The sequence below is a fragment of the Fukomys damarensis genome, unplaced genomic scaffold (assembly GCF_012274545.1).
Source record: "Fukomys damarensis isolate Sample0158 unplaced genomic scaffold, DMR_v1.0_HiC HiC_scaffold_16, whole genome shotgun sequence".
Lineage (NCBI taxonomy): Eukaryota > Metazoa > Chordata > Mammalia > Rodentia > Bathyergidae > Fukomys > Fukomys damarensis.
Genome location: NW_022900928.1, coordinates 21,179,451 through 21,202,141, shown reverse-complemented (window position 1 = coordinate 21,202,141; position 22,691 = coordinate 21,179,451). Strand labels below are relative to the sequence as shown.

At 35.8% G+C, this 22,691-nt stretch overlaps 1 protein-coding gene across 2 annotated transcripts; it reads right to left on the bottom strand.

The window, feature by feature from the left end:
* Positions 1 to 15: 15 nt before the first annotated feature.
* LOC104856126 (olfactory receptor 502) lies at positions 16 to 1,518 on the bottom strand. Of its 2 annotated transcripts, XM_019206196.1 has the most exons (2): positions 1,503 to 1,518; positions 16 to 944 (listed from the first exon to the last, which is right to left on the bottom strand). In XM_019206196.1, the coding sequence occupies exons 1-2, from the start codon at positions 1,516 to 1,518 to the stop codon at positions 16 to 18; spliced, it is 945 nt and encodes a 314-aa protein (XP_019061741.1). The 2 variants fall into 2 exon arrangements, with proteins under 2 accessions (XP_019061741.1, XP_010613660.1); XM_010615358.1 differs by lacking the exon at positions 1,503 to 1,518 and having other exon boundaries at positions 16 to 960.
* Between the last annotated feature and the right edge of the window lie 21,173 nt (positions 1,519 to 22,691).

The following is a 22,691-nucleotide window of genomic DNA, read 5'->3' as shown; positions in this document are numbered from 1 at the left end:
AAATAATGGATAACACTAAGAAAATATCTTCCTACTAAGCTGTCTCTTCAGAGCCCCCATAATCTCCTTGTTCCTGAGACTGTAGATGAGGGGGTTCAGCATGGGGATCACTACTGTGTAGAACACAGAAGTCACCTTGTTTTGGTCGGTGGAGTAGCTGGACTTGGGCATCACATAAATGAAGGTAATGGTCCCATAGAACAGAGTGACTGCAGTGAGGTGGGAGGTGCAGGTGGAGAAGGCTTTGTGGCGCCCCTCAGTGGAGCGCATCTTCAGGATGGTGATCAGGATGTAGATGTAGGAAACAGCTATGACAAGCGCTGTGACCACAATGATGGAGCCAGCTGAAAATGAGGGAACAAGGGCAGGGACGCTGACATCAGAGCAGGAGAGCTCAAGTAAAGGGGTAAAGTCACAGAAAAAATGATTCACTTGATTCGGTCCACAAAAAAGTAAAGAAAAGAAGGAAAGAGTAAAGGAGGAAGCATTAATAAAACTACCTATGTAAGTGACTACAAGTAACCAGGCACAGACTTGTGTGGACATTTTGGTCGAGTAAAGCAGTGGGTTGCAGATGGCCACAAAGCGATCATAAGCCATGGCAGCCAGGATGAAGCACTCTGCTGTCCCAAAGAACACAGTTGAGCCAAGCTGGATGCCACATCCAATGTAGGAGATGGTGTTTGTCTCCATCAGGAAGTTCACAAGCATATTGGGTGTGACAGAAAATGAAAAGCCTATGTCAGAAAAAGCCAAATTGCTCAGAAAAAAGTACATGGGATGGTGGAGTTCAGGAGAGAGTCTGATGAGAATAACTGTGCTGAGATTACCAGATAAAGTCACCAGGTAGATGCACAGGATGATGGTGAAGAGAATGACCCGCAGGACTGGATCCTCTGTTAAACCCAATAAAATGAACCCTCTTACTGCAGTATGGTTCCCATCTACCAGTGAATTCATGGGACCAGGTAGCTGCTACCAAAACAAATCTGTGATACAAACATTATAGCAGTCTGTTAATATGATGGTGACATTTCCATTAATACATATAAAGTGTCATTACAAGTAAAGATATTCAATTACCAGTACTTACTTATATGCAAATATGAGCCTATCTGTATTATTTAAATTTATTTTTGCAAAGAAACAAAAAAAGGTCCTTCAGATAATACCTATTTTCTTCATCAATGATGTTGTTTCTATAATTGCATCTAAAGTGGCTTGGTAGCCAAAGTTTGAAAATACCAGATAAATGAGAATAATAAAAGTGACTGATGAAAACATCATTAAGTATGTTTCAGAAAAAAGAACATATGTAATATAAATATATTTGAAATAATGACTTTAAGAATAGCTAACATTCATCACATGCTTCCTAAATGATAACCAAACTGCTGGAATATATATTCACATATGTGTATATTTACCTTTTTATATTTTTCATAAAGTAGTATTACTTAAATTGTTATTTCATAGGTGAATTAATGAATTCTGAAAGACACTCTGTAACCAACACATACAGTTACTCAGCCAGTGTTAAAGGCAGACTACAAATTTCAGGAAGTTTGGCTATCCACTCCTTTAGTAACTTTAAAATGAAGTTAAATAATAGTTACTATAATGTCTAATACACCTGGAAATAGGTGAATTACAGATTCACATCAGTCTTCTGACAGATACTTTGTGTACAAGATTTATATCACTTTTATATACTTAATAATTATCTGTTTAATACATCTATTTTTAAAAGAAGTAAAATTATTTTGATAGTATAACCAAATAGAAAACTTTAATTAAGGTTACAAAATGAGTAATCTACCCTATGTTTTTTTTATATCTTAGCTCTTTTTTTATTGAGTTTATTGGTACATTTTAGGTATACAGTACAGTTACATTCATTATTGGGATCTTGTACCTTTACATGACAGGTCTTGGCTCTCATTTTTTTCCCTTTGTCCCTGCCCTCCCTTCACCCTCTCCTCTCCTCCCCATTTACAAACACTTTATTTCCATTTTTTCATTTTTTCATATTTTTATAGAGCTTTTTTATATTTGAAGATGAAAGTATTATTTTACTAAGAAGTTTTAAAAATAAATAATCACCATAAAATCATTAAAATTGATTCATCTGCATAATTCAAATCACTTTCTACTGTAACAATGATTTATAACTGGGATTTGCAACATGAAATACTATTAACAAAATATGTCCACCACCTGCCTCGCAAGCACAGGGACCTGAGTTCAATCTCCAGTACAAAATATATATGTGTGTGTGTGTGTGTGTGTGTGTGTGTGTGTGTGTGTGTGCATGTGTGGCTAAACAAAGTACAGGCTACATACTAAGAAAAATCAATGAGCTAATGACCAATGTAAACATCATCTCCAAAAATTCTGAAAATATAAATCAAACATTTTCTAAAGATTACCTTGAATCTTAGCATCCAGATGTATGAACCAAGTAACTCCTGCTAATACTTAATCTGCACAGTTTTGTCTTTAATTTAAATCTTTAAATATCAATAAATACCCAAAACAGACCAAAGCCTGCATTTTGGCAGATTGCCAAGCTTAGCTAGTGAAAAGACCATATGAGGTTCTTTCTCTTGGGTAAATAAACAAGGAATCCTGGAAACATGGGCTGTGACTGTTTATTCAACTAAAAACGATGTGTGGAAACAGAGCAACTCAGCTAAAATTCTTTGCTGGCTGGTTCCTTAATTGCACCTGCTTTATTTCCATTAGAAAGTATAGACTAAGGTTTTCTCATATGGTAAATGAAAATCAGTATGTCAGATCCATTAACAAAAGCCAGTCTTACCTCCTGAAATAAATCATTAATCTTTTTCTAAGAAATCCTAGTGATGATATAACTGTCCCTTTTAAAATTCTCCTTGGGGGATGAATCTCTGAAGATGCTAGAGACTCAAGTGTGAATTCAAAAGCATCATAGAGCATCATTATTTTCTGTAGTGAATATGGAGCTGTTCCGTTCACTCAAAAAGAAATCTTTCAAGATTCTATCCACAACAAGTAGTGAATTTATGTTTTGTTTCTGTTAACTTAGGTCTTAAGCATCTTGGGAGAATCTGAGGTGAGACTTTATGTTATTTGAAGAGTAAACAAAAAATTTAAAGATATGCACATTACTTACCAAATCAGAAATAAAATAAGTGTCTCATACATTGTATAAAGAAATACAAATAAAAGGAGGTTAAATGACTTCCAGGTGAGAAGTAGTGTCAAAGCTTTGCCTTTCAACTAGGTCTTTATGGAATACTTGGATCATGGTAGAACACAGGAATCCTCAGTCCATAGACTCAATTTTACCTTAGTGTTCTTCCTAATCCAAATTTTAGAATCTCCTAGAAAATCAACTTTTGAGGAAGTGAGTGTGTTATCACCAAGATAATTAGAACCAAGATTCATTCAAGCTTTGTGCTGGGTGCTTCCAACTCACACTATCAGATTTATCTTCTACTACTACCCAGTGCAGCCTCCACTTTTACATGCTACTTTATCTCTGGAGTCTAAAACCTTCTTTTCTTAGCAGCCTGCTCAGTTTATGTGCAAGCACTTTCCAGACATGAAAGCAGTTAAGGTCCCTGAGGGAAACACTGATAATAAAGCCTATTTTCCAATGGGCAGTTCTAGAAGCTAATCTCTAGACTCATTTGTTCCAGTATAACTGAGTTACTTTGCTCCTGAAGTGACTTTGATTATACTATCAGGCAGATAGATAGTAGGCAGAAAACAGGGATGTCTTACTTGCAGAATTAGCTAAAAGGTTCTAAACTGGTAAGTACCTGCTTTAATATAAATGTATATTATATTCCTTTTAATTCCTTTAAAATATATAAAACTCACCAGTTAAAAAACAAAATATTGCCTTAAGATATATTTATATAAACAAATGTAGACATACAACAACTACAATATAAAGGTAGAATGGAGAAAATAAACCCATAATCTCTTAAGATCTTTATACTTTGTATAAATTATTATATTATCAACTCTAGGTAAAGTGTGAAAATTAAGGAACATAAATTATAATCTTGAGAGAAGTTATTCTAAAGTAATGCAAAGATATATACTTAAAATGTCAATCAGAGATTAAAATAGAATTTTTATCAAAAAAGGACAAAAATGGGAAGAGATTTAGCAAAATCCTGAAAACAAACGCCAACATTGTTCTGAATGGCAAAATATTTAATGACTTCCATTTATATTTTAGGGAAAGATCAAGAAACCCATATTTCTACTTTTTAACATATTGGTTTTTGTTTTGTTTGTTTGAAGTGCTATTTTTGTGGTGCTTAGAGAAAACCCAAGGCCTGGCACGTGATAGGCAATTTCTCTACAATTTAGTTACTTCCTAATCCCCACACCCTCATCATTTTCATTTAAAACTGGTACAGTTCCCACATACTGCAGTAAGGTAATGTAAGTAATGTTTAAAAAAAAAAGAAAAGAAAACAGTAAAAACTAAAACTCTCCATTTGCACAGAGCTGTTCATGAAGGAAATTCTAAGAAATCTACAAAATGTAGGCTATTTCTAGTTTGGGTAAAAGGATAAAAATATGACATATACCATAGCTATTTTATTTTTATATACTAGAAATTATTAAAATAGAAAAACTTTAAAATATGTAAAAATATAATACTTAGGAATAAATATGTGTAACTCCATGAAAAACCTCTTTATTAAAAACTTTAAGGAGCTCTATAGATCTCCCTCCAGCCTGCCTGGACCCAGCTCATGGGTCCAGGAAGCCGTACCCTCCCCTGCAGGCACCATTGTTGCTCCTCCAACACCAGGGAGGTGAGATTCGAGAAAGCTGCTGGGACATCAGATCTCTCTCCAGCCTGCCTGGGCCCAGTCCAGGAGTCTGGATAGCCTCACCCTCCCTTGCCAGTTCTGCCATTGCTGCTCCAGTACCAGGAGGGTACCCACCCACCCGGGTACCCACCCACCCACTCTCAGATCTCCTGATTGTTCCAGTCCTTCGATCCACTCTGCAGAGGCATAGATGGTTATAAAGGGTGATTTTCTGAGCTCCCAAATTTGAACATCTTTAAAGAAAGGGTGAGGGAAACCTGTAGTAGAACTGTCTGGAGTTCAACCCTGCAGAAAGTTGGGGAGCTCAATTTGGGCCTTGCAGCCTGGGGTCTCCATCAGCTAGCTGAGATAGGGGGATTTGGTTCTGCACACCGCTGCACATGATGTGTATTATGACAGCAGAGATATAGTCTGACAGAGGCCCTTCAAAGTCATTTTTTTGTCCTTTTCTTTCTTTTCCTCATTCTACTCTGTAAATTCTTTTTTCTGTCCTCTTTCACCAACTCAGTCTCTTGCTCCACCATATTATCCCTCATCTCCCTTTCTGTCCCTGCTCCTGCCCTGACTCAGATTTCTTCTTTTTTCATTTTTTCTTTTTTCTTAATGTTCTTTTTTTCTATTTTGTGCCTCACTCAAGGGTCAGTAGTTTCAAGGGAAAGTGAGCCCCTACAGCTGTTAAAGGAATATATTTTTGTTCTTATATTTGGACTCTGTCTATCCCTTTTGAGTTTAATAGTTTCTTAAAGATTGTGTGGTCATTCTGTGTCCTCTGGCTTCACTTGAAACCTTCTCCAGTTCTTTTACTTATTTACTCTTGTTGTCCTAACTCTGTCTAGGCCCCCATATTAAATGGTAAATATGCTATGTTGAGGAGTTTGTTCACTGCAAACATATTTTGGGCTGCTTCTTGATTTTAATTTAATTCACATGGTTTAAAGGTGATAGATTAATGACTACCACAAGTGGTCAATTTGCAAGTAGTGATTGATCCTATTGTGTTGCTCATTGTATCAATTGGAATAAAGGGTAGGTTTGATAAAGGATTGATTTGATGAGTTGTTTTCTCTTATATTGTGAAAATGGGAATGTGTATGAGTCATTAGAGAGTCAAAAGCTAAAACACAATGATATCAGGAAGATTTAATAACCCAGAGATTGTGATGGCCCAGCTGTCACAACAAGAACATGCCTGAGCTGAGGAGTGAGGATTAAGAAAGGAAAGAACACTAAAGCCTATGTGGAGCCAAGAGAAGTCTGATTTATTTTACAGAAACAGTTCTTTTTAAAGGCACCTCAGCAGGAAGCACCAAGCAATGATTTGTATCTTATGCAAAGACCTCATTTTCTGACTCTTACAAAGAACATCAGATCTTTGGCTATCTCTTTGAGTTCCTCCCATCTCAGGGTCAAAAACAAGTTTATGAAGCAGAGTCCTTGAAAAGCAACAAGTGTTAACAAACATTAATTAGGAACATCCTAACCACACATGGTGTCTTAATTATATAGAAAGAAGTTATCTTTCAAATGTCAAATGCCAGTGGGACATGACTGAACCCCACAGACATTGAACCAAGGACAACCCAACAGCAAAAATTAAATTGAGAAAACACTTAAGCAAAACACAGAGACAGACTTCCAGTCCACCAATGGCAAATGAGGATGCACAGTCTGATAGTGAACCACCAAGACACTCAGAACTCACAGCACAGGAAGTAACAAAACAGATCAATCAGGCTCTAGAAAAATTCAAAACAGAAATAATTTCCCAGATAACCATAGAGATGGTGAGCAAAATGAAAGTCATGATTCGAGACTCTAGAACAGAAACTGACAAAAAATAGATGAGTGCAGGACCATGGTAAAAGCCATGAAGGCACAGCATAAAAAAGAATGAATGCCCCACATAGGAAAGAAATAGAATCCATTAAACAGATTCAAACAGATTTCCAGGAGATTAAAAACTCTATTGAAAGTCTATGCAACAGAATAAAAGAATATGAAGATATAATCTCAGATATAAAAGCCAGGATCACAGACAGTGATCATGAAAAGAGAGGTCTCTTAAAAACAGTAAAGAATCATGAGAAATCAATGCAACTCCCACATGATGCATAGAAGAATAAAATAAGACTGATAGGAATCCATGAAGTAGCAGGAGAAAATGCAGATGACTTAAAAAGCTCTTCACAGAATTAATACCGGAAAACTTCCCAAACAGAGGGGGAAAATTTGACATACAAATAATGAGGCATATAGGACTCCAATTAGCCACAATCAAAATAAATCTATGCCTATACATATAATAATCAAGACCCAGAAGAACAACAAAATACTACAAGCAGTAAGAGAGAAGAAACAAATCAAATGCAAAGGAAAGCACATCAGAATCACAGCAGATTTTTCAATACAAACCATCAGGTCAAGAAGCACCTGGAGTGAGGTATTTAAAGTCCCAAAAGAAAACAACTTCCAACCTAGACTGATGTATCCTGCAAAACTCTCTTTCAAAATGGATGGGAAAATAAGATACTTCCACAACAAAGAACACCTGAGAAACTTCATGAATACCAAACCAGCACTAAAAGCAACTCTAAACAATATCCTAGAAAAAGACAATGAAGATCACAGCACCATGAGGCCCAACAGAGCAAATCAAATAGTCAAGGCTAGAAACTAAAAGGAGAGGGAAAAAATTTAAAAAGAGTCAACAAAAGGACAATAACATGATAATAATAAACCAGTACATATCAGTTATAACCATCAATGTCAATGGCCTCAACTTACCAATCAAGAGACATTGACAGGCAGAATGGATTAAGAAGCAAAATCCAACAATATGCTTTATACAAGAAACACATCTAGTGCAAAAAGAAGCCCATAGACTGAAAGTGAAAGGGTGGGAAAAAATTCTCCATGTGACAAAGCCCAGAATAAAGCAGGGGTAGTAATCTTAAAACTGATTAAGAGAGACAGAGAAGGCCACTACATCCTTGTAAAGGAAATAATTCAAGAGGAAGAAATGACAATCATAAACATATATGCACTATAAATGCTCCAACTATATAAAACAAATATTAAGTAACATGAAAAACCAAATAAGCACTAATACAATTGTAGTGGGGGATCTAAATGCCCCACTTTCACAAATAGACAGATCATCTAGGCAAAAGATCAGCAAGGAAATACTAGAACTGAACAAAACTTTGGAAGGCATGGTCTTATTAGATGTCTATAAAGTGTTCCACCCCACAAAATCAGAATATACATTCTTTTCAGCTGCACATGGGTCATTCTCCAAGATAGATCACACACTAGCTCATAGAACAGGTTTGAATAAATGCAAAATATAGAAGTTATCCTCTGGATATTATCAGATCACAGTGCAATAAAGCTGGAGAGCAATAACACAAGAAACCATAGGAACTTAACAAACACATGGAAATTGAACAACACTCTCCTGAACAATCAATGGATCACAAAGGAAATTAAAGAAGAAATCAGACAAGTTTTTAAAAATAAATGAAAATGCCAATGCAACATACAGGAATCTATGGGACACAATGAAAGCAGTTCTACGTGGAAAATTCATAGCACTGAATGCCCACATTAGGAAAATAGAACAAGCTCAAATAAAGAACCTTATGATGAATCTTAGACTGCTAGAAAAACAAGACCAAGAAAAGTCCAAAGCTCGAACAAGAGAGGAAATTATAAAGATTAGAGCAGAAATCAATGGAATGGAAACCAAGAAAATGATACAAAAAATAAATGAATCAAAGAGTTGGTTTTTTGAAAGAATAAATAAAATTGATAAACCCTTAGCAAACCTTATCAAAAAAAGGAAAGTAAAGGCTCGGAACCATGCAATCAGGAATGAAAAAGGCAAACTTACAACAGATCCAACAGAAATCCAGAGGATCATTAATAACTACTTTGAGAACCTGTACTCTAATAAAATGGAAAGCACAGAAAAATGGACAGATTTCTAGATACTTATGAATTACAAAGTTTAACAAACAAGATAACATTTTAAACACACCAATTACAACCAGTGAAATTGAAAATGTAATTAAAAAATTACCAACAAAGAAAATCCCAGGTCCTGATGGATTCACAGCTGAATTTTACAAGACATTTAGTGAATAACTACTGCCATTACTCTTCAAACATTTCAATGAAATTGAAAGGGAAGCAATACTTCCAAATTCATTCCTGCAAGCAAGTATTACTTTGATTCCCAAACCAGGGAAAGACCCAACTAAAAAAGAGAACTACAGGCCAATCTCCTTAATGAATATAGATGCAAAAATCCTCAATAAGATACTAGCAAACAGAATACTGAGGATCATCAAGAAGATCATACATCCTGACCAAGTCAGATTTATTCCAGGGATGCAAAGATGGTTCAACATACATAAATCAATAAATGAAATGCACTATATTAACAAAATCAAGGACAAAAACCACATGATTCTTCAATAGATGCAAAAAAAGCATTTGACAAAATTCAACATCCATTCATGATAAAAGCCCTGCAAAAACTTGGAATAAATGGTCTATATCTCAACTTAATAAAGGCTATCTATGAAAAACCAACAGCCAACATCATATTAAATGGACAAAAACTAAAAACCTTCATGTTAAAATTAGGAACAAGACAAGATTCCCATGATCACCACTTCTCTTTGATATAGTTCTGGAAACATTGGCCATAGCAATTATACAAGAGAAAGAAATTAAAGCAATAAAGATAGGAAAGGAAGAAGTTAAACTGTCATTATTTGCTAATGATATGATACTCTACATTGAAGACCCAAAAAATTTCACCTAAAGACTTGTAGACTTAATTGACAGATTCAATAGAGTAGCTGGATACAAGGTCAACACCCCAATCAATAGCCTTCTTGTACACAAATAACAGACTCACTGAGAGAGAAATTAGGGAAACAATTCCTTTCACAATAGCATCTCAAAAAATGAAGTATCTAGGAATCAACCTAACGAAAGAAGCAAAAGACCTCTACACTGAAAACTACAGCACTCTGGAAAAAGAGATCAAAGAGGATATCAGAATATGGAAAGATATCCCCTGCTCCTGGGTAGGAAGAATCAACATAGTGAAAATGGTCATACTACCAAAACTGCTATACAGATTCAATGCAGTGCCAATTGAAATTCCAACACTATATTTCACAGAACTAGAAAGAAGAATCCAAAAATTCATTTGGAACCATAAGAGACCTAGAATAGCAAGAGCCATCCTAAGCAAAAGACACATGACAGTGGGTTTAACAATTCCCAATTTGAAACTATACTACAAAGCCACTGTGATAAAAACAGCATGGTACTTTTAAAAAAACAGACCTGAGGATCAGTAGAATAGACTGGGAGACACTAAAACATCTCCAGATTTACTCAACTATGTCATCTTTGACAAAGTAGCTGACCATCCCCACTGGAGAAAAGATAGCCTCTTTAATAAATGGTTTTGGAAAAACTGTATTTCAACCTGCCAAAGATTAAACCTGGATCCTTATCTCTCATCATGCAGTAAATTAAAATCCAAGTGGATTAAAGATCTAAATATTAAAACAGAAACACTAAACTTGCTGGAAGATAAGTTAGGCAGAACTCTTGAAGACATTGGCATAGGAAAAGACTTTGTGAACAAATCCTCAGTAGCATGGGAACTAACACAAAGAATCAACAACTGGGATCTCATCTTATTAAAAAGCTTCTGCACTGCAAAAGAAACCATCAACAGAACTAAGAGACAACCTACAATGTGGGAAAAAAATTTTACCAGCTGCTCCTCAGACAAAGGACTATTACCTAGAATATATAAATAACCCAAAACATTCAGCCCCCCTGCCATATATAAAGACCTGATTCAAAAATGGGCATCTGAAATGAACAGACATTTCTCAGTCAAAGAAGTCAAAGCAGCAAGTAAATATATGAAAAAATGTTCCACATCACTGATCATTCGAGAGACGCAGATGAAAACAACACTGAGATTTCACCTCACCCCACAAAGAATGGCTGCGATCGAGAAATCACAAAATAACAAATGTTGGCGGGGTTGTGGGAAGAAAGGAACCCTTCTCTATTGTTGGTGGGAATGCAGACTGGTGCAGCCACTGTGGTAATAAATATGGAGATACCGCTAGGACTAGAGGTTCCATTTGACCCAGCCATAGCTCTACTGGGTATCTTTCCAAAAGAATTAAAAGAATCATATCTCAGTGATATATGCCCACCTATGTTAATAGCAACACAGCTTGTAATAGTTAAAATTTGGAAACAGTCCATTTGCCCATCAATTGGAAACTGGATAAAGAAGATGTGGTTTTTCTATAAAATGGAATACTACTCAGCCATCAAGAATGACAAGTTAAAGTCATTCATAGGAAAATGGATACATATTGAGAATATACTCCTAAGTGAAATAAATAAGTCACACATGTGTAAATACCAAATAGTTTCTCCGGTGTGAAAAACTGTAATAATACACTAGATCCTAATGGGATAATTAACAATGTGAAATAGGAAGAAAAGTGCTAAAGGTGTAGAGAAAGTGGAAAGGGTAGGGGAAAGGTAATAAGGGAAAAGAAAAAAATATGATAAAATGGAAATAAAGTGTTTGTAAATGGGGAGGTAGGAGGGGGTGAAGGGAGGGCAGGGGTAAGGGGAAAAAATGAGAACCAAGACCTGTCATGTAAAAGTACTAGATCCCAGTAATGAATGTAACTATACTGTATATCTAGAATGTACCAATAAACTCAATAAAAAGAAAAAGAACTTTAAAGAGAAAGTAAAGACCTAATTACATGAAAAGAGATATACCATATCCACAGATTATAAAAAGTCAGTCTCATTGAGGTGCCAATTCTAAAAGAAGAATGTTATATAGATTCAACAAAATTTGGGCCAAAATGAGACAAGATATTTTATCTGTTAGTTGATTTTTTTATAAATATGCAAACTAAACAATTTGTGAAACCAAATTAATTTTTACTTTTATTATTACATGTATGTGGCACATTATGAATGCATTCATTGTAGCTAGCTGGTATATGTACATGACACATTTCCTCTCTTTTTATTACCCATGCCCTTCCATTTGCTCTCTCCTCATTCCCTTCATCTTAGCCTCCTTCCCATTTGCCGCAGGTCTATCTCCTCATTTCCCTTCATCTATCTTTTATTTTGCTAGGTCAATTTTAGAAAACAAAGGACGTGGCTGGAAGCTTTGCAGTACGAAAAAGGGAAACAGATCAAGAGATGGATAAAGGCAAGGGAAGGAAGGGAAAGGAGATGAAAAAAGAAATTACACTGCATTTTGTTCATGTAACAACTCCCCCTAGCGTTCAGTGCAAATAATCTCAGTTCCCCAATCAAAAGGCAGACACCAACTATATGTTCCTTACATCTCATTTAGAGAGAGAGAGAGAATCAAAAGACAGACATCAATTACATGTTGCTTACATCTCATTTAAAGAGAGAGAGAGAAATGAATAGTGACAGGGAAAGAGAGAGAAAGAGTTACAGAGAGAGACACTAAAAGTGAAATGAAAAATAATCCTCCATTTAGCCAGAACCCAAACGTAAGTAGGAACAGGTATTCTAATTTCTGAGAAAATTAACATCAAAACAAAACTGGCCAGAAGAGAAAAGGAAGGTCACTACATATCAGTAAAAGGGACAATTCAAAAAGAAAACATAATAATTGTAAATATAAATGCATGAAATATTGGTGCACCCAAGGTTTTGTTTTGTCTTTTATTTTTAGTTAATGTCACTGGTACATTTTAAATATATAATATAATGGCATTAATCAAGGGAGATTTTGAAACTTTACATAATATATTTTGATTCTTATTTTTCCCCATTCCCCTGCCCTCCCTTTAAACCCTCCACCCTACCTTATTTACAAAGACTTTGTTTCCATTTTTTTATTTTCTCATATAAATTCCACTCCCTCTTTCCTTTCCCCTATGTCTCTCACTTCTCTTCCCCCTTTGCAACTTTTCTTCCTACTTCAGATTATATATTATACCTTTTAATCCTTATTTACACTTTCAGTTTCTCACACCAGAGAAACTATTCAGTATTTACACATGTGTATCCTATTTATTTCACTTAAGAGTATGACCTCAATGTGCATCCATTTAGCTATAAATGTCTCTAATTTCTCATTCTTTATGTCTTAGGAGTACTCCATTTTATAAACACACACACAAATACATTGTCTTTATCCAGTCTCCAGTTGAAGGGCAATTGCACTGTTTCCAAGTTTTAGCTATTACAAACTGTGCCACTATGAACTTGGATGAACATATATTGCTGTGATATGATGCTTTTAATTTTGAGGAGAAGATACCCAGCAGAGAAATAGCTGGGTCAAATGGGACTTCCAATCCTAATTCTTGGAGGTATCTGCGTACTGATATCCACAGTAGTTGCACCAGTCTAAATTCCCACCAAACACCCCACTGGCATTTGTTATTGGTTGATGTCATGATAGCAACCATTCTTTCTAGGGTGAAGTGGAACCTTGGCTTTGTTTTCCTTTGCATCTTTTGCATAACCAGTGATATTAAGCATTTTTTAGTATGTTTATTTGCTATTTATACTTCTTTAAATGAGAAATGTCTGTTCATTTCACATGCTCATTTTTTTATTGGGTCTTTAAATTTGGGAGGTCTATTTTTGTAAGTTCTTCATCTGAGGGTCCAGCTAGTAAAAATGTTGTTGGTGGTTTCTTTTGCTGTACAGAAGCATTTTAATAAGAAGAGTTCCCACACATTGATTTTTTGTGCTAGTTTAGGTGCAACTGAGGTTTTCTTCATGAAATCGTCAAGAGTTCTCCCTAACCTCTCTTCCGTCTTGTTTAGTGTTAGTTTTAATATTTAGATTGTTGATCCATTTTGATCTTAGTTGAATGCATGTTGAGAGATATAGGTCTAGTTTTAATCTTTGGCAAGTTGAAACCCAATGCTTCCAGCACCATTTATTAAAGAGGCTGTCTTTCCTCCAGTGAGGGTATATATGGCTCCTTTGTTGAATATAAGGTGGCTAAGTGTGTATGGAATTGTTTCTGCCTCTCCTAATTAGAGTGAGGAGGGACCACTGGTCCTTGGGTCTGTTTCTTTGCCAATATCATGCTGTTTTTATCACAGAGGCTTTGTAGTATAGTTTCAAGTTGGGGATTGTGATACTCCCTACCTTGTCTTTGTTGCCTAGAACTGCTTTTGCTATTCTGAGTCTCTTTTGGTTCCAAATGAATTTTTGGATTGTTTTTGGAAGGTCTATGAAGTATACTGTTGTAATTTCAATTTGGGATTGCATTGAATCTATAGCAGTTTTGGAAGTATGGCCATTTTCACTCTATTGTTTCTTCCTACCCAAGAGCAAGGGATGTCTTTCCATTTTCTGATATCCTTTTTGATCTCTTTTTTCAGAGTGCTATAGTTTTCAGAGGTCTTCAATTTCTTTCATTAGGTTGATTCCTAAGTATTTCATTTTTTCGGATGCTGTCATAAAGGGAGTTGTTTCTTCAGTTCCTCTTTCAGTGAGTCTGTTGTTCGCATACAGGAAAGATATTGCTTTCTGCATGTTGACCTTGTATCCATCTACTCTACTGAATTTGGTTATTAAGTCTAGAAAACTTTTGGTGGAGTTCTTGGGGTCTTCTATATAGAGTATCATGTCATCTACAAGTAATAACAATTTAAGTTCATTTCCTATTTTATTTCTTTCTCTTATCTAATCACTGTGGCTAATGTTTCCAAAACTATATGGAAAAGGAGTGGTGGTAGTGGACATCCTTGTCTTGTTCCTGATTTTGGAGTGACAGATTTCAGTTTTTGATCATTTACTGTGATATTGGCTGTTGGTGTTTCATAGATGGCTTTTATCAGGTTGAGGTGGAGACCATCTATTCCTATTTTTGTAGGGTTTTATCATGAATGTGAGTTGGATTTTCTCAAATGCTTTTTCTGCATCTGAGATGATCCTTAGATTTATTAATATAGTGTATTACATTTATTGATTTGCATATGTTGAACAATCCCTCTTGTTCATCCCTGGGATGAATCCCACTTGGTCAGGGTGTATGATCTTCTTGATGCTCTTCTGCCTTCTATTTACCAGTATCTTATTAAAGATTTTTGCATGTATGTTCATTAATGAGATTGGCCTTTAGTTCTCTTCTTCAGTTGGGTCTTTCTCTGCTTTGGGGATCAATGTGATGCTTGCTTCCAGAAATGAATTTGGGAGTATTTCTCCCCTTCAATTTCATTGAAAAACAATAGTGGCAATAGTTCCTCTCTAAATGTCTTCTAGAATTCAGCATTGAAGCCATCAGGACCTGGGCTTTTCTTAGTTGGTAAGTTTTTAATTACCTTTTCAATTTCATTAGTTGTTATTGGATTGTTTAGAATTTTTAGGTCTTTTTCTTCAACTTTGGTAATTCATACATATCTAGGAATCTGTCCATTTCTTCTGTGTTTTCCATTTTATGGGTATATAGGTTCTCAAAGTAGATATTGATGATCCTCTGGATTTCTGCTGAGTCTGCTGTAATTTCACCCTTTTCAATCCTAAAGGCATGGATTTGGGCCTTTTCTTTCCTTTTTTGATAAGGTTGACTAAGGGTTTGCCAATTTTATTTTTTCAAAGAACAACTCTTTGCTTCATTTTTTTAATCCTTCTTAGTCTCAATTGCATTGATTTCTGCTCTGATCTTTATAATTTACTCCCTTGTATGAGATTTGGGTTTGTCCTACTGTTGTTTTTCTAGGAGCTTGAGGTTCAGCATCAGGTTGTTTAATTGAGCTTTCTCTGTTTTCCTAATATGAGTATTCACTGCTTTCAATTTCCCTCATAAAACTGCTTTAATTGTGTTCCATAGATTCCAATATATTGTTTTGGCATTGTCATTTAATTGTAGAACAGCTCGATTTCTTCTTTCATTTCCTCTGTAATCCATTGGTTGTTTAGAAGTGTGTTGCTCAATTTCCATGTATTTATAAAATTCTTGCAGTTTCTTTTGCTATTGATGTCCAATTTCATCACAATAGGTTCTGATATTATACAGGGGTTAACCTCAGTTCCTTTGTACTTGCTTAAACACATTGTATGAGAGAGTATACGCTCTGTTTTGGAGAATGACCTATGTGCAGCTAAAAAGAATGTACATTCTGATTTTGTGGGATGGAACACTCTATAAACATCTGTTGAGTTCATTTGTTCAAAAGTTTGAGTTCTAGCATTTTCTTATTTATTTTTGTATAGTTGATGTATCTGTTTGGGGCAGTGGGGTATTGAGGTCCCCCACTACAATTGTATTAGTGCTTATTTCATTTTCCTGTCTATTAGTATTTGTTTTACATATTTGGGCACACTAGTGTTTGGTGCATATATATTTATGATTTTCATCTCTGCCTCTTGGATTGTTCCCTTTACAAGGATGTAGTCTCCTTCTTTGTTTCTTAATCAGTGTTGGTTTGAAACCCATTTGACCTGCAAAGAGGATAGTTACTCCTGCTTTTGAGGGGAGGTCCTGTCATACAGAGTATTTTTTTTACCCTGTAAATTTCAGTCTATAAGTTTCTTTTTTAATTAAGTGTGTTTCTTGAATGCAGCACATTGTTGGATCTTGGTTCTTGACTTGTTCTGCCAGTCTATTTCTTTTGATTTGAGCATTGAAACCATTAACATTGATGGTCATAACTGATATGTATTGACTTATCCTTGCCATGACGTTTTCTTTTTGTTGGGTTCTCCCCCTTTGCATTTAATTTCTTGTTATGCAAAATGGATTCATTCTGATGAGCTTCCTGGGCTTGTGACCTTTATTTTCTTCTCCTAGGAGGTTGTTTAAATTTTTCTAGAGTACTGGTTTGGTATTCATGAAGTTCCTTGGGTTCTCTTTGCCATAAAAGTATCTTATTTCTCCATTGGTTTTGAAATATAGTTTTACATCAATCTAGGTTGGAGGTTCTTTGCCTTTTGGGCTTGAAATACATCATTATAGGCTTCTTGCCTTTAGTGTTTTTGTTGAGAAGTCTGCTGTGATTCTGATGGGCTTTCCTATGTATATGATTTGTTTCTTTTCTCTAACTGATTATAGTATTTTGTTCTTCTATTGTGTTTTTAAAATCTTAACTATTATATGCCTAGGTATAGATTTTTTTATCATGGCTAGTTGGAATCCTATATGCCCCCACTTATCTGTATGTCAAATTCTTTTCCCCTGCTTGGGAATTTTTCTGCTATTACTTTTGTGAACAGTTTTTTTAATGGCATTTGCATTCTCTCTTGTTTCTTCATTGACTCTGCTCAGTCTTATGTTATTCTTCTTTGCATCTTCTAGCAGCTGCTGTATTGATTTCTTGTGGTCCCTTACTATTTTTAAGAAATTGTTCTTTTCCTGGTCACTATCTTCCATAACTGAAATTCTGTCCTCACATTGGCTCATTCTGCTACATAAACTTTCAATGGAGCTTTTAATCTCCTGGACATCTGTTTGCATCTGTTTTATGGATCCCATTTTTTTCCTATGTTGGGATTCCACCACGTTCCTCAGCTCCTCTATTTCTTTGTCTGTGTCTGCTCTAGCTTTATTAATCATGTCTTGTGCTAATGGGCACAATCTCTGTGGTTATCTGAGAAATTATTTCTGATTTCATTTTTTCCAGATCCTCTTTTTTTGCCAATTCAGTGAGTTGAGTATCAGATTGTTGAGTATCGCATTGTTCCATCTCATTGCCCTTTGGGGTTGCCTTAGGTAATCTGGAAGTCTAGTTTTGAGATTTTTTTATGTATCTTCTCATTTCAACAGATGCAGCCTACTATGCCTTTGTTAAGGCAACTTTTTGCTCACCCAGTGGTCTTCAATTCTCAGCAAGCCATCAAGGGGCCTTTTCTCTGCTTCTAGCCCCTGAGCCTATTCCTGGGTTCAGAATGGTGGCCTTCTAGATCCCTGTGCTGCCCTGTTGTCTTGGCATGGTTCTGGGCACAGCCTATGCACACTTGTGATGGTATCTGGGCATGCCTCTAGCTGGGTACTGTGGCTGTTGCCTGGGAGGGCCTTTGGCTATGAGCTGTGTCCCCAAGTCACTGGTGTCTGAGCAGGCTTCTGTCTGGCATCTGCATGTATTCACCAATGGTTTCTGCACAAGCAGCTGACTCTCGCTTATGTGCCTGTGCAGACTTTTTCCAGGAGGGCCTTTGGCTGGGCCTATGGATCCAAGCTGCTGGGGTCAGGCAGAAGACCTGTCTGGGAGCTGCCCACAACTGTGGCCATGTTGGCCCATGCAGGCTTCTCACTGGGATTTTCCCACAATTAACAATAGTTCTGGGGTGGGCCTCTGGCTATTCCTAATGAACTTGAGCAGCTCTTTTCCTGGTGGACCTTTGGCTGGGCCTGTGGGTCCAAGCTGCTGGGATGCGCGTGGGGCCCAGGCTTGACCTGCCTGCAAACATGCTGCTCTGGTCCAGGAGTGCTTCTCATTGGGATCTGCACACAGTTAGGGATGGAATCTGGGAAGGTCTCTTTGTTCTGTTTTTGAGGGTTTTTTTTAAAGACAGGTATCACTATGTAGCTCAGGCTGTCATAGAATTTACAGTTCATTGCCTCCTGCCTCAGCCTCCTGAATGTTGGGATTACAGATGTCTGCCACCACACCTGGCTGTTGATATACCAAATTTATAAAACAAAAACTACTTGACATAAAAGGATAGGAAGACTTGACGGGGATTTAGATCAGCGGTTCGGTGGCCTGCCTTGCAAAGCGCAAGGACCCGAGTTCAATCCCTGGTACCAAAAAAAAAGACTGAAAGGAAGACACTAACCATTGAGGGGGACTTGAATACCCTAGGCTTCCAAATGTAAACCAGACCAAAAAAATAATCAAATAAATGTCAGAGTTAAACTATATTTTAGAACAGGTGGATTTTATAGATATCTAGAGAGTCTTTCATCCAACAACAGCAACATGTACATTTCTTTCAGGTGCCCACAGAACTTTTCCAAAATAAGCCATCATTTAGGCTATAAGTTATATCTCAATAAATAAAATTATTTTAAATAATCTCTTGCATTGTATCAGATTACAATGGAATAAAACTAGAAATGAATATTAAAAACTCCAGGACACATGGAAATTGAATAAGCACTTTTATGATCATTGGATATAAAAGAAATCAGGGGGCAATGTAAAGGTTCATAAAATTACACTGGAAATAAAATACATCAAGCTGGGCATGGTGCACACCTGTAATCCCAGCACTTGCGAGACTGAGGCAGGAGGATTACTGTGAGTTCGAGACCAGCCTGAGCTACATACTGAGTTCCAGGTCAGTCTCACCTACATACTGAGACCTGTCTCAAAAAAAAAAAATCAAAGTCCGCAGATATAATAAAACAAGTTCTAAGAGAAAAGTTCCTAGCTGTAAGTACCTATGTGAGAAAACAGAGAATTCAAATAAATAACCTAATGATGAATTTTAAAGTCCTGGAAAACTAAGGAGAATCCAAAATCAAAACTAGTAGAACAAAGGTATTATAAAGATCATAGAGAAAATAATGAAACTTAGACTTTAAAAAGTAATATAATGCATCAAAGAATCAAAGGCTTTGTTCTTTGAAAGTGTGGCATTCCTTGTGGCACTTAACAGGTTAGTAAATTGACTTAGGGCACAGAGGACTACAGACCTTGAGGAGTTGGGACATCTTGAAGACAGGACATTCTGCCAGCTCAAAAAAAGAACTAAAGCAAATAATCTTTAAGTTCTTTCATGAAGAGGCCAACATCTTTGATTAACATACATGTAAATTCCTTAATAAGATACTTGAAAACAAAATTGAACAAATTGTTAAGATAATTTATCATAAGGAAGTAGGCTTTATTACAAGGATGCAATTTACAACATATATAAATCTAATATACTACATAAGTATAATTAAGTATAAAATCATATAATCATCTCAATAGATTTAGAAAACAATGTTAGCATGGAGAACAGGAACAAGGGGGAAAAATGAGAACCAAGACCTGTCATGTAAAGGTACAAGATCCCAATGATGAATATAACTGTACAGTATACATAAAATGTACCAATAAACTCAATGAGAGAAAAAAATCAATAAAGGACCATGATACTTTAAAAGAAAAAGAAAAAAATGTTAGCCAAATTCAACATCCCTTTATGAGAAAAATAACCTGATGAGAATAGGAATAGAAAGGCTTTACCACAAACAAAAAAAAGTCATACACAAAAAGCCCACAGCCAACTGTCTTAGTCACTTTCTCATCACTGGGACATCAAGCTCAACACCCACAGTTTGAAGAAGAGATTCATTTTGGATCATGTTTTTAGCCCATAGTTGGCTGGCTCCATTGCATGATAGCGTGGCAAAATGGAATAATGGGGGTAAAGATCCTCATTTTGTGGAGAAACCAGGGAGAGAAACATGCTTTTCATGCCCAGTAACCCACCTCTTCCAATCAAGCCCCATCTTTTTTTTTAATCGAGTATATTGGTACATTTTAGGTATACAGTGCAGTTACATTTATTATTGGGATCTTGTACCTTTACATGACCGGTCTTGGTTTGCATTTTTCCCCTGTCCCTGCCCTCCCTTCATCAACCTCCCCCCCTCTTTATAAACACTTCATTTCCATTTTTTCATTTTCTCATATTTTTTCTTTTCATTAGCTTTCCCCTACCCTTCCCACTTTCCCTACACCTTTAGCCCCTTTCTTCCTATTTCACAGTGTCAATTATCTCATTAGGATCTTATGAACTATTACAGTTTTTCAGATCAGACAAACTATTCTGTATTTACCCATGTAACTTATTTATTTCACTTAGGAGTATATCCTCAATATGTATCCATTTTCCTATGAATGAATCTAATTTCTCATTCTTTATGGCTGAGTAGTATTCCATTTTTTTCTTTTTATTGAGTTTATTGGTACAATCTAGGTATACAATACATTTACTTTCATTATTGGGATCCTGTACCTTTACATAATAGGTCTTGATTCTCATTTTTTCCCCTTGTCCCTGCCCTCCTTTCACCCCTCCTCCACTCCCCATTTACAAACACTTTATTTCTATTTTTTCAATTTCTCGTATATTTTTCCTCTCCCTTATTACCTTTTCCCCACCCTTCTCACTTTCCCTACACCTTTAGACCTTTACTTCCTATTTCACATTATTAATTATCTCATTAGGATCCTGTCTACTATTGTAGTTTTTCACACCAGAGAAACTATTTGGTATTTCAGTTAAAGAAATATCTGTATGAACATTAAAAGTAGGGAATCCTAAAATAAAACTAAAAAGGAAAATAAAAGAAAAAAGGCAATGATGTAATATTAACATAATCCTTAATTCTGAAGATGAAAATGGTCCCTTAACATATTTAAATTGCTTCTTGCTCTTGTAGTCTTACCTTATTCTTTTTTTTCATTGTTTAGAGAATACATTTTTACTTTCTGTAATCAAACCCAAGTAGAAATGACCTTACATATTTAATACAGTGTGTTATCCCTGTACAAAGGGAAAAAAATAAAAATAAAAAAATTAATATTTCCAGACCAATATGGCTGTCGATTTCTGTACAATGCCAACTCAACACAGTAAATTGGGATAACTTTTTCCAACGTCGACAGCACAGTTAAAGTTTCCAAAAATTCAAGTTATATTATTTATATAACTTATATAAGTTATATAAGAAGACCAATAATAGCAGTATGTTATGCATCAATAGCAGCAACAACTTTTCCAGGTTCTGCAGTCATCTGAACAAAATTATAGACATTCAGCACATTCCATTAAAAAAACAAAAACAAAAAAACAAAGAAAACAATAATATCCAGAAAACAGCAAAGTTCTGTTGCTGTTGTGGTACCTGCTACCATTTTTTTATTAGCATCTTAATCATCATCTGGAAAGAGAACATTCTAGAGTAACATCATTAAAAATAGCTCTGATAAAGCACAGTCACTACTACATATCATAAAGAAGGTACAAGATATTCTACATTCACAGAGGTATGATACAGTACTGTCCTACATCAATACTACTAGAATCAATTTTGGTTTGAAATTTGCTTTTTCTGCAAATAAGATTGCTACCCCTGCTTTTTTCTGGGCTCCTGTCACATGGAGAATTGCTTTCCATTGTTTCACTTTCAGTCTATGGGCTTCTTTTTGCACTAGGTGTGTTTGTTGTATACAACATACTGTTGGATTTTGCTTCTTATTCCATTCTGCCAGTCTATTTCTTTTGATTGGTGAGGTGAGGCCATTGACATTGATGGTTATAACCAATATGTACTGGTTTATTATTGACATGTTATTGGCCTTTTGTTGACTCTTTTTACTTTTTCACCTTCTCCTTTTACTTTCTTGCCTTGCCTATTTGATTTGCTCTGTTGGGCCTCAGGTGTTATTGCCTTCATTGTCTTTTTCTAGGATCTTGTTTAGAATTCCTTGTAGTGCTGGTTTGGTATTCATGTAGTTTCTTAGGTGTTCTTTGTCATGGAAGTATCTTATTTCCCCATCCATTGTGAAAGAGAGTTTTGCAGGGTACATCAGTCTAGGTTGGAGGTTGTTTTCTTTTAGAACTTGAAATATCTCATTCCAGGCTGTCCATGCCCTAAGGGTTTGTGTTGAAAAGTCTGCTGTGATTCTGATGGGCTTTCCTTTGCATGTGATTTGTTTCTTTTCTCTTACTGCTTGTAGTATTTTGTTCTTCTGTTGGGTTTCTGGGATCTTGATTATTATATGTCTAGGTGCAGATTTTTTTATTGTGGCTAGTTGGGATCCTATA